This window comes from Corvus moneduloides, chromosome 2, assembly GCF_009650955.1.
Source record: "Corvus moneduloides isolate bCorMon1 chromosome 2, bCorMon1.pri, whole genome shotgun sequence".
NCBI classification, from domain to species: Eukaryota; Metazoa; Chordata; class Aves; order Passeriformes; family Corvidae; genus Corvus; species Corvus moneduloides.
In genome coordinates this window covers 49,591,806-49,604,507 of record NC_045477.1, presented here as the reverse complement: position 1 = coordinate 49,604,507, position 12,702 = coordinate 49,591,806, and the positions used below count along the sequence as shown (strand labels likewise).

At 41.4% G+C, this 12,702-nt stretch overlaps 1 protein-coding gene across 1 annotated transcript in view; it reads right to left on the bottom strand.

The window, feature by feature from the left end:
• Window positions 1-11,223, bottom strand: part of B3GLCT (beta 3-glucosyltransferase) — a 49,761-nt gene extending 38,538 nt beyond the window's left edge. Inside the window, exons 1-3 of the mRNA XM_032099538.1 lie at window positions 10,988-11,223; window positions 3,116-3,177; window positions 698-737 (exon numbers count right to left, since the gene is read on the bottom strand). Coding sequence (XP_031955429.1) covers window positions 698-737; window positions 3,116-3,177; window positions 10,988-11,075 — 190 coding nt within the window. The 5' untranslated portion in view covers window positions 11,076-11,223. The remainder of the gene's footprint in view (window positions 1-697; window positions 738-3,115; window positions 3,178-10,987) is intronic.
• Window positions 11,224-12,702: the final 1,479 nt, after the last annotated feature.

The window sequence follows — 12,702 nt, the reverse complement described above, 5'->3', positions numbered from 1 at the left end:
ACAGGAAAGAGTACTCAGAGACACCACAAAATGTTCACTTTCTCCAGTGCTCCTCAAACTCTAACAGCACTGACAAATGTTATATTAGGAAATGCCAGAAGACAGGCATAATTAAGCAGGGTCCTTTTAGAACAAGCAGAGCCAAGTCCTGATGGTTTAGCAGAGTGAGAAGTCCAAGGTTATAGTGCAGAGAATGTAAGTCAGGTCTGTTAACTTTTTGCCAGAAGGGCATCAGACTCGTCTTCAGAAAAGGCAGAACCCTGCAGAATTTTTATTCTCATTATTTATCACGTGTCCAGCAGCAAAAAATTGTTTTACCACTATTTTACCTATTAATGTTTGACATGCTTCTTAAATACTTGCTTCTAGATATTACAGAGTTATTATAACTTGTTACAATCAATTTATAATAACCCTAGTTATTACAAGTACAATTAGAGCCTAGCAGAATGGTAAAATTCAGTTTCATCTCAAATTGTTACAAGAACAGCTACTAGGTATCATCAAATTTTATTTTAAACTACAGTGCACTACAAAAAGCAATTCATCCGTTTCACAGTGCAAGTGTGCATGTTCACAAAAAACTTAACTTCAAGAACTTCAAGTACAATCAAAGATTTAGAATTTTCTGTTTGATGAAACTATATGAACCAAGAAAAGAAAAAGTATTTGTGAAACAGCACTATACTCTACTTACCTCTGCCTATTTTACTGATTGTTCTACTTTTTTCAGTCTTCTAGAAGAAAGAAAGAAAAAAACCCAAGTAAGAATACACACAAAACCTCCAATAGTTCTACAGAAAAACACTGGGAGTCAAAGCACTCATCAGATTATAAATGTATACATAGAGGTTTTAACTCAAAAACTAATATGAAAAATAAAGTAAAATTAAAAAAACCCCAAAACATCAAGAACTGCAACAGATATTACATGCTATTATTCAGAAAATACAGTAAGAGTAAGAAAACAAAATAGAAAATGCTTTGCCATGACTCAATTTATACCACAGCTTTTTAAATTATTACTAACAATATCTTTTTTTTTTATAATGCATCTCCCAAGCACTAAGTTTGGAATATGGAGCTCTACAATAAAAACACACCTGTTCGGTGTGAAAACCCCCCCAGCACACTCTTATTCACTTAATCTACTCTCAAACTTCTATCAAAACACAATTCTTCAAGGACTCAAATGCAATTTGTATCAAGACAAATATCAAAAGGTTGTTGCACATAATGTGACTCCACCGGCATTTACTCAGGCATCACAAACATTTGTGATGGAATTTTAACAGAGTGCTGAGGAAGAGACAACAGTGACACTGCACTTGCATCATTAACCAGGAAACAAGACACACACATAAAAATATCTTAGGAGCATATTCGATTGCTTCTAAGTAACAGAGATGGAGTGGAAAGGTGTGGCTTAAGAGAGAGAGGACTGGAGAAAGAGCTCTGCACTGCCTAGAAAACTGTACAAAGGAAAACAGAGCCTTCATTTGTTGCACAATTTATCCCAGGTGACAGCATCCCAGTGCTTTGCTTTGTCCACATGAAAAATCAAACTCATCTTTACTAATTGCATAAGAATGTCGTAGGATTTATCTCAGTTCAAGTGTTTCAGGACTTTCAGACAGAAATGCCATACAAGGCACTCCTCGGTAAGAAGCTCATACATAGTTTTCCTACCCTTGAGCCAATTTCTATTTATAAATACCTAGCCCCCTCCCTTTTTTTAAAATATCAGATCTATGTAATTCTTTTAGCTCTACTTGCATCAGATGATCTTTCCTCTGACTTTTACACTGAAATGAATAAGCTCCAACTTCCTTGGTAGCCCTCTGTTAAACCTTTTCAAAAATTACTGCAATTGCATCCATTCTATGACCCTTTTTCTGCTGCCTGGGTCAGTAAAGTTTAAAAGATTTCTTATAAACACTAATTTTTTTTGATATCTATACACAACACTGTCATTATAGCACAGTAAGTTAACATTCTAAGCTAACCTATTATCAGAGAAAACATAGGAAGATTTATTTCCTGTGCAAACAAAAATCTATGTGTTTTGTGGTACACAGTGTGAAGAACAAGCCATATTTACAATTATTTTTATTAAAACACAAAACAATTATTGCTGGTTATATTCCTGTTAATGTTTTTTTAAAAAGTGGGGGGGAAAAGATATTTTGGCCTGAAGAGTTCTAGGAAGCACCTCTGACTTCATCTGAGGGAAGGTTTTGAAACTAAAATAGTAGGAGTGCCTTCATAAATTATATCCTGTATAAGAAGGATAACAGCTGGATTGAGACAGTAACAGAATTTATCAAACAGCAACCTACTAGTAATGCCAACAGAATGCCATTACCAAGCCTCCCAGATACACTGCGCAGATCAGCAGTTTGCAATAGGGATATTTTTCATTTAGAAAAATTACTGTAGGTACAGCAATCACCATCAAAACCAAAAATTACTTAGAAATACGTACTTCTGACTATACTTCTATTGTATTTGATGTCAGATCACTAGATCTAAATAGCAGCTATAGATTCTAACTCTTGATTCATTCCAGTACTTTTATTTTCCTCCCTTAAATTTCTTTTATACATACACAAATATCTGTTACAAATACATACACATATAAAAATGGTAGTCAGAAGTCTGTCAAAGGACATGCATGCATACACACCTAACACTCATTATGCTATTTAAAGCTAGGGCTAGCTCTGGCCATTAGTTCTCCTAATCTATTAATTTGAAATTTCATACCTAAGCTTTGCTTGAGCCGTGACTTGAATGGTAATATGTAATAATGCTAATTTGGCAGAGAGGCAGCCATTTCCCTCTCAATGTATTACATATTTAGCAGAACCAAGAAGAAAGTAAAACCTGTCTTTAAAATAATAAAAGTTATATATTCAAAAACTTTTCTCAACAGCAATAGCACTAAGAACTTATATGACACAGAACAGAAAGACATCATATGACATTTAATACTACTGGAGTCAATGGTCAAAATAATCAATGCTACAGATATTAGGCTTTCTGCTCTGGTCTATTCTAGCTTATTTTATAATGTCTGTAAAATGTTCCTGCTCTAGCAATTAAAATTTATTACCTGCAGTACTGGTAGTTCAGTCTCATCTTCTGCACCTTCAGGAACTACACTTACAGCAAAAGCTGAAAGAAAAACCAGAATTTTTCACATTACAGGAGCTCACTTTCACAACTGACAAAGTTCTACAGCAAAAATACCCCAACCCCCCCATCATTTAGGTAGATTTTTCACATTAAATGACACTGTATTTGTAATAATCTTTGTGAACATGAGAGTCTGTTCTTATAGAATTTATACATTTGCTGCCTGACAATTCCTACGCCATCACTGAAAAAAAATACTCTTTGATATGAAGCCAATTTTTCTTGGCTTCAAGGCAAATAAATCCTTAAAAAAAAAATCTATTCAGTCCAGTAGCTCACTTGATAGCAGCCTAATGTGCTACCAAATGGGAGACCTGCAGTCCACTGTTTTTAGGTTGAAGTTTGGATTACCAAAGCTTCTCTTGGAACCACAGAAACTGACAGTGGCTGACAGAAATTTCTATCCAAGTGAAGATGACTATCACAGGGTTTGAATGCCATCTTCGAACAACAGTCAAACTTGTAAATATATGAGACCCAAATAAATGTTCACAAAAAGAACAGAGCTAATCTGCACAGAAATAGTATTATCTTAAACTATTTATAGTGACACCACCTTTTGCATACACTTCTGGTTTGTATTAGAAAAATAATTGTAAAATGGGTTCTGGTGTTGCTTTTTTTGTTATTGATGCAGTCACTTAATCAATTTGTCTCAGCCTGCTCATTTGTAAAAGTAGTTCCATTTCACATTAGAAAGCCTTGCTAAGATTCTTCTTAAGAAATCTTTTTCTTAAAAGTACTAAGGAGATGCAAATGAAAGTAAATTGTTACAATTTGGAAGGAATTCAAGATACTATTCATCATGGTCAAATTGATGGTCTTCTTAAAAACTGGGGCAGAAAACAGATTCAAGTGGATTGTCTCACTACATATTTAAATTACTTATTGCTTGAAATTGACTTCAAAGTGAGTTGTTATCCATTATCATTCCTCTGACACACTAGAAACCTACAACATAGGAGAGCAAGACAAGATTGTCCTAGGTCTAGGGAGCCTCATCTCTGAATACCTACATCCCTATTCTCTTCCAGCTGGAGATCAAATTTCATCAAGTGTCCATGAGCAGGGGTTGGTATCTCAGGTCCTGTTTAACCTGAATCTCAAATCACACCACTAGATCCAGACATCATTCTAACATAGCAGACTCATGGTGCCCATAAATCAGAATCACAGAATATTCTGAGTTGGAAGGGACCCACAACTCTTAAGTGAATGGCCAGTACAGGGATTGTATCTGTGTTATGAGCACCAGGCTCTAACCAACTGAGCTAATCTCAAGGTCATTTTCCTCCTTTTCTCCCAAAATAACAGTATTTACAGATTCAGACAAGGAATAGCTTCCCCCACACAAACCAGATCCACACTTTCTTCTTGACACGATCCTAATTACAAGATCAACACAAAACATCCTTATTCCAGGAAATGTATTAATTATGTAGTATTAACCTGAAGAAGTATCACCTCATAAATTCAGATTATTCACAAGCCTAATTTTTAAGTTTTTAATATGCACCTGAAGAATGACCCATGGAACCTAAGACAACTGTGATTGACAAGAGATGCTGCCTCTGTCACCACAGTGCATTCAATAACCCATGCCACACTGCTCCTAAGCTTTATACAATATTAATACACATGATCCTTGAAATAAATCAAACAATAATCAGATCACCTTTTTCACACTACATCTTTGAGAGCACAGACAAAGCTCTTCAGGGAATTAATTAAACAACCTACTCATCCTGGTATTACAGAACCACAGATTTGTTGAGGAGGGAAAGGATCCCTAATGGTCATTTAGTTCAACCCCCCAGAGTTGGGTCCTCAGGACCTTGTCTAGTCAGGTTTTGATTATCTTTTAGAACAGACTCCATAAACTGTCTGAGCAACCTCTTCCAGTGTTCAATCATTCTTAGATTTAAAAAAACCCAAACAACAAAATAAACAAACAAACAAACCCCAAAGAAAGAAGTAATTATGTTCAAACAGAATTTCCTGTATTTCAGATTGTGTAAACTGCCTCATGTCCTGTTAAGAACCAGAGTCTGGCTCTGTCTTCTTTACTGCACCCCATCAGGTATTTACACTTTGGAGGTCCTCCCTGAACCTTCTTTTCTCCAGGCTAAACAGCCCCAGCTCCTTCAGCCTCTTTTTGTCTGTCAGGTGTTCCAATCTATTAATAATCTTCATGGTCCTTTGCTGAACTCATTCCAGTATGTCCATGTCTCGCTTGTACTGGAGAGGCCAAACTTAGACACAGCACCCCAGGTGTGTCTCACCAGTGCTGAGCAGACAGGAGGGGTCACCTCCCTTGCCCTACTGCCAACACTGTTCCCACTGCAGCTCAGGGGCCTCTGGCCATCTTTGCCACAATGGCACACTGCTGGTTCATGATCAGTTTGCTGCACGCCAGGACTCTCCAGTCCTCTGCAAACCTGTTTCCCAGACAATGTGCCCCCCGTGTGCAATTTTGCATGAGGTGCCTCCTGGTCAGGGGCTGGACTTTGTATTTCCCTTCACTGAACTCTGTTTCCCAAGTTTCCTGTCTGCCCACTTCTCCAGCCTGTTGAGGTCCCTCTGAATGGCAGCACAACCAGATGGTGCATCAACTCCTCCTGCACATTTCGTATCCTCTGCAAATTTGCTGAGGGTGCACATCCCATTGTCCAGGTCATTAATGAAAGGTTAAACACTACTGGAGCCATCGTGCCATTCATCAGAGCCCACGAGCCCACCAAGTCAGATGGTTCATTAGAACACAGTGACTTCTCCCAATCACCCTCTTGTCCTTCATATGTTTGTCTTGTCCTTCCTGTTTGGTAGTGATACCAAGGATTATTTGCTCTACCACCTTCCCAGGGACTGAGGTAGCACCAGCCAACTTATATTTGCCCTCCTTGAAGACCAGGGTGATATTCTTCTAGCCTTGAGGAATCTCCCCCAGTCACCACCACCTTTCAAAGATTATAAAGATTTGCATTGACATCATCAAACTCCACCAGCACTTGCGTGTGCTTGCCATCAGGTCTTGTGGACTTCTGTATGTCCATTTTGTTTAAATGTTCCCTAAACCAGTCCTCCTCCAGTAAGATTAACTCTTCTTTGCTACAGACCTTCCCATGAGTTTCAGGGGCCTGGGACTGCTGAAGGTGAGTCTTAATAATACCAATCAAGGCAAAGAAGGTTCCGAGTTCCTTGACCTCTTTCATGTCCTTTTTTCTATCCCTGTCCCCCATTCATAAGAAGGCCTATTATTATTTTCCCTAGTCTCCCTTTTGCTGATACACCTGCAGAAGCTCTCCTTCTTACCTTTCACAAGTTGAATCCCTCACCAGATTCAACTCCAGGTGGGCCCTGGCTTTCCTAATGGCATACCTGCACTCTCAGACAGCGTCTCCATGTTACTCTTGGGGTGACCTGACTGTATTTCCATCTATTGTGTGCTTCCTTTTCATGTTTGAGTTTTGCCAGGAGCTCCTGTTTGTGCATGTGGGCCTCCTGCCATCTTTGCCTGACCTCCTGCATGTGGGGATGGATCACTATTGTAGATGAACCTTGAAAATCAACCAGCTCTGACCCTGTCACACAGTGCAATTTCAACATTCACACATTTAATTTATTCAGCAAACCAATACATGCAATGAATGCTAAAGTCTCTCGCTATATCATTATTCTTATTCCCTGTGATTTCAGAAAGGCAGCTTCCCCTTCTCTTCCAACATTTAAACACATTAGAATGACTTGGTATCTTTTATGTTAAATATATCAGGAAGACTTTTTCCAGCTAATACATTTTAATAAGACAAGAACTGTTCAGACTATTTTTAAACTACTAAAGAACCATTCACAAAACAGACTAACAGACCCCTGAAGACACCACCAAAAAAGCCTCAAGAGTCTTCACCCAACAGTAATGAAGCTTTTCACGCACACAGACTGTATGGATTTATCTTAGCAACACTCTTCTACCTGATTAGCAAATCTGTTATGCACATCTAATTTGATAAAGCAGTCTTCAGAAATCAACTGTGACCAAGACTGTGCTGTTCTGGCTAAGCAACCTGATCTCTCAGCATGGAAATAAATATGCTCTTCTAAGGATTTACTGGGAAAAGGGCAGCAGGAGAAGAACATGCTGGCCTGCAACATATCAACAAAGGGACTGCAGGGTAGGTAGAAAATACAGTGCCTTGGTACAAGTGGACATCTCCAAGATTAATTCATTCACCTGCAGTTCACTTCCAAGGGGTTTCTGAAAAAGATGTTCCAGGGAGTAGACCACTGATAGAAATATTCTAACCCCAGATGCAGCTCATGGCCAGGTCACTTGTACAACACAGGCAGAAACCATAAATTCTGTGTGTGAAGGACATCTTTTTGTTGTGTGCAAGGCATACATGCACAAAGAAGGATGACCTATGTCCAGGAGCTATCAGATGCTACTATCCTAAACCAGAAACTATTCATGCTCGAACATCATTATTAATTCAGACAACTGCAACAGATTTCTTTCAGTATAATTCCCTAAAACACATTTCAATCTCTGGAACTAGAGTTACCTTTGAAAAATCCAGAATTTCCTCTAGTCCTTTTGTGTTTTCTAATACAATGTAACCATACCTCAGTAGGACCACTGACTTGCCATAGAGCACAGGGAAAATATATTGCAAGGAGAAACTTACTAGCTGGTAAAAGTTCAAGCCCTGTAGGTACCAGTAACCAAAAGACCAGGGTGATTAACTGTACAGTTTCTCATAAACAAAGCCACCTAAAGCATTAAAAAAAACAGCAAGGCACCATCTTAAATGCAACCTGTAATTTTGTATTTGTCATTTCATTATTTAATGCATTGTGTACTCTGAAGATTTTTAACACACGTTGTGCATTAACATCATGTCATCTGGCACAGCAGACAGAAGCAGAACATGTCAATCGCTAGTCCTACCCTCCTTTTGCTAAATGGCCAAGAACTGAGGATAAGAAAAGGAAAGAAATTTTAGAAAGACTTTAAAGTTCTGTATTATCATCAATCTTATCTTTATGTCTTTTGAGAGCAGAACTAAAATCCACTGGAAAAGCTAGACAACGTTTTTGGATCCTTTTAAAACCTGGACATGAAATATGAGAATTCCTATTCAATTAAATTCCTCCAATTCCTATTATTTTTGTCAAGTATTCCATTATTTCCATTAAAATTTTGGTAAGTAAATAGACTTGATTATAACGCTAGAAAATAAAACCCAGTAATTATTTTCATTGTTCAGCAACCGAACTGCAGGAATATGTGCAGGATAGAAAAAATGGATGTAAACACTGCAGCATTAAAATACAGTAAACTGGATAAATATATACAATTATATAATATCACATTTTATATGTAAACGTAATCCTTTCCTCAGTAATAACCTTTCAAGCATAAACACCTTCCAAACGTTTACAATTACATGTCCTTGAAGTGCAAATGATGTTAAAAACTGAGGACTTAACTCTTTGCTTTCACAGACTAATTCACCTGAGACAGAAAAGCAACACTTCTGTTATACTCCTCTTTTAGAGTCTGATTCAAGGTTGACTGACCCCAGAGTTGTTCCAACTACCTCACTGAGCTGTGGGTCAGTTTAAATGAGCTACAAAAAAGTAACAATTCTATGACTTAATATATGGCAAAACTATGACTAACAATAACCACTTCAAATAATGACAGCTAGTGATTATGTTGTACACCGTAGAGAAAACATTTAAAATAGAATTTCTTTGTACTTCTAATAATAATTTAATGAAAGGCCTATTTTTGTTTTGGTTGGGTTTCTTACCCCTTCCAAGTTTTCAAAGAACATAAGATTCTATGGATTGACATGATTCCAGAGAAAATTTGCATTGATGCTGTCAGTCAAAGAGATGGCATCTTCCATGATGAGACAGCCTGTGAGCACTATAAATTAGTTTCATGTATTTATATGCAAGCTTTTATAATATTTCTTCATTGTTGCCACCCTATCAGCATCAAAGACTCTGGTTTAGCCAGATAAGAATGAATTACAGATTCATCAACACAAAATAGGGAGAGAGCAGGGGAAGGAGGAAGAGGAGAGGGTGATGCAAGCAAATTTACAGCATCTGAAGCTTTTCATAAAATAAAAGCAACTACTTATATTTCTTTACACAAATGGCACATATGGGACGAAGGCAGCTGAAATCACCACTTTGAATCAGTGAAATGTCTAAATGAGTGCTGTGAACACCAGTATCTTTATAAGAGGCAAGCAAAGAAAAACAGTAGAAGAAAAAGCATCATCATGATCCCTTCTGATTGCCTAGAAGTTACACCATACAAAATCATCTGAACACATTTTCGCATTCTGTAAGCTGCCACCTGCAAGCTGGAATTTATGAAATTACTTAACTACTGACAGACAAGCTGTTTGCTTCTCTGGAAAGCAAACCAAATTATTTCTGTTTTCCAAGAACAAAGCTGATTGTTTTGCGAACTCCCTATCCAGGCCATCTCAAAAGCATGGGTTATTTGGGAAAGGATGACTTCTGTAACATAAAAAGGTATTAAAAAACCAAAAGAAAACCATGATACTGCAGGAAGCTTCTGGTGAATAAATTCCATACAAGCATGAATTGAGACCTACTAAACAAGAATACAAGTGTTTCCACTTCTGCTTTCTACCTGCATGTATGTATGTATGCATGTATATACAATAAACACATATAGGGGAAAAAACTGAAGCTGCTATTCTCTGACTGTGATTACAATCTGTTTGAGGTTACAAGCGCTATATAGTACCTTACTGGAGCAAAACTACTCATCTCAGAAAGAATGAAATGCAGCTTTAGGAAGAGCTGTACAGATCAGGACTGCTCCAAAACCAAGCTGTGTCAGTGAAAGGAAAAGTGTTTAGCAGAAGAAAAACCAAAATATCACCGTTTTACTTTGCAGAAAACGTGATTTATTAGTACCAGTTTTCCCCTGCATGATTTTGATGCACAAGCCATAGCAGTGAAAGAGAATCAAATCCAAAGGCTCACAACAAACTGACAAGCCTATGCTGACAAAGACAGAAATATTCAGGAATAGAAATAATGAGAAACAGAACAGATGTAAACATTTACTTCTGTCTCTTACACTCGCGCCAACAGCTCCCAACTCCAGGAGCCTGTAGCAACCCAACCGCTGACATACTACTAATCCTTCTCCTTTAATCTTCTCCCACCTGACTAAACACATGGAAAACATCTCTAAACACACAGTAGTATATGTCTTTCCTCTCGGCTGGCATTTCAGCCGGGCGGTTCTCCCTTTCCCCCCGCCCTGAGCAGAACACCCCGTCAGTGCGGCGCTGCCCAAACACGAGCACGAGTGCTCCGCGCTGGGTCCGGCGGGCTGTTCCACGAAGCTGTTCCCGATCCCAGGGCCGGTTTCCCCGGGGCAGGCTGTCCCTGCCCTCACCCCCTGGCCCCGCACACGGCCCCGGGGGCGGGAGGCGCTCCCGACACTGCCCCCGCAGCCGGCGCCGCGCAGGGACCCCGCGCCGCCCGGCCGCGCTCCAGCCCGGATCGCCAACAAACTTCGGGAACACGGGCACCTCGGCTCCCCCGCCCGCTTCCCCGCGCGGGGCGGGACAGAGCGGGCAGGAAGCGGCGGCGGCTCCGGCGCCGCTCCGAGCTCTCCGGCTCTCCGTGCCCTCCTCCCTGTCATCACCTCCTCGGAGGGGCCGAGCGTCCCGGGTCTCCTCCCTTCACCTCGCCATGGCGTCCCGGCCCGGCCCCCGCCACTCACCCCGGGCGCGGAGCGGCGGGAGAAGGAAGACGAGGTGGGTGCAAGCAGCGAAGAGGAGCCAGCGGCTGCAGCCGAGCTCCCGAGACATCTTGGCGGGGGCCGCTGAGCCGCACGGCGCGGGGAGGAAGCGAGGGGCACGGTGCGCCCGGCTGCCCGCCTCTGCCGCAGGAGCACGGGCGAGCGGCCTCCGGCTGGTGGCGGTGCCGCCGTCGCCGCCTGCCCGCCCTCCTCCTCCTCCTCCCTTCCCCTTCCCTCCTCCCCGGCAGGACCGGCCGCCAGCGCCGGCGGGAGGGGGAGGCGCTCGGCGGCCGCCGCGCCCTCTGGCGGCGGCAGCGGGAGAGGCAGCGCCCTGCGGCCCCGCGCTGCCGCGGCTCCCCGCTCCCGGGCGCTCATCGCGGGACGCCCGCCGCTCCCGGGGACAGGCAGTGAGCGTCCCGCCCGATGCAATCCCAGTAAGCACAGCTCTCCTAAGCCATTAACGCTCCTGAGCTGTCCATTGGCACGGGCTGCCCAGGGAGGTGGTGGAGTCACCGACCTTGGAGATGCTTAAGGAAAGACTGGATGTGGCACTCAGTGCCCTGGTGTGGCTGACATGGTAGTGTTCAGTCATGGGTTCGACTCAATGATCTCAGAGGTCTTTTCCAACCTAATTGGTTCAATTATTCTGTGAAATGTTACCCAGCAGGGTAACAGGAACATCATCCACCAGAGCAAGGGACCTAATTCATCTCTAAAACAACTCTCACAAACCCAGGAGAGCACGCGGCACCTCCAGTCTGCCTTTCCTAACTACCTGTGTGACCAGGAGTGGGGACATGGGGTGCAGCACGGAGTACAGGCATGTGACCTGAAGCACAGCCTTGACACTGGAGACTCCACGGCTAAAGAAATGCAGACCTGGAGCTGCACAAAATTGGTTTTAGGGGTAACACAGAGGACAAAGTAGATTCCACATGCATATATGTCACAATACAGACAGTAAATTTGAATGTAACAGAGCCACAGACCAATGAAGAAAGATCAAGAGTTTGAAACCTTGTTAGCAAACAAAAAATGACCCCACATGAATCCTGGAGCAAGGAAAAAGAAACCATCCACAGGAATGTCAGATTTGTCGTAGTGAAGCAGTCCACATGCTGACAACTTGCTATAATATCCCCCATACACCCCAAAATTAAACTGCTGTCCTTCAGACCCATGGAAGCCACAGAAAGGTGAGCAGTGGTAGGACTAGAAACCTAGCAGTGTGTAGAAAATTTTCAGTGCACTGTTATTTCTTTTTCTGTAACAATTAGATCTGTATTAATAATTACTAGAATTTTACATTTCAACTACAGTAGCAAGAACCAAAAAATTCTTGGTGTATAACATATAAGGCGGGCTTCCTCTTTGCCCTTAAACATGATTTTGAGCGTAACACATGGTGCCCTATGTAACAATTCCTTACATGCCGGGTACATATAAACATGGTTTCCAGCCAGGTCTATTTGTACACATTTTTTCTTCAAATATTTTTCACACAGACCCCTCCTAGCAACCCAACCATTCAGTATGCACTGACCTCACTGGAGACAAATGGTGCAGTGTCCAAGCCAGCCATAAACTATTTTTAATCCAGTAAGGCCAACAGCATGGGACCCAGCTTGGATCTTTCTTCAAAACTCTGCAACCTTTAGATCTATGGCATTCTCTTCCTGATGGGTCAAGTGGTTTCA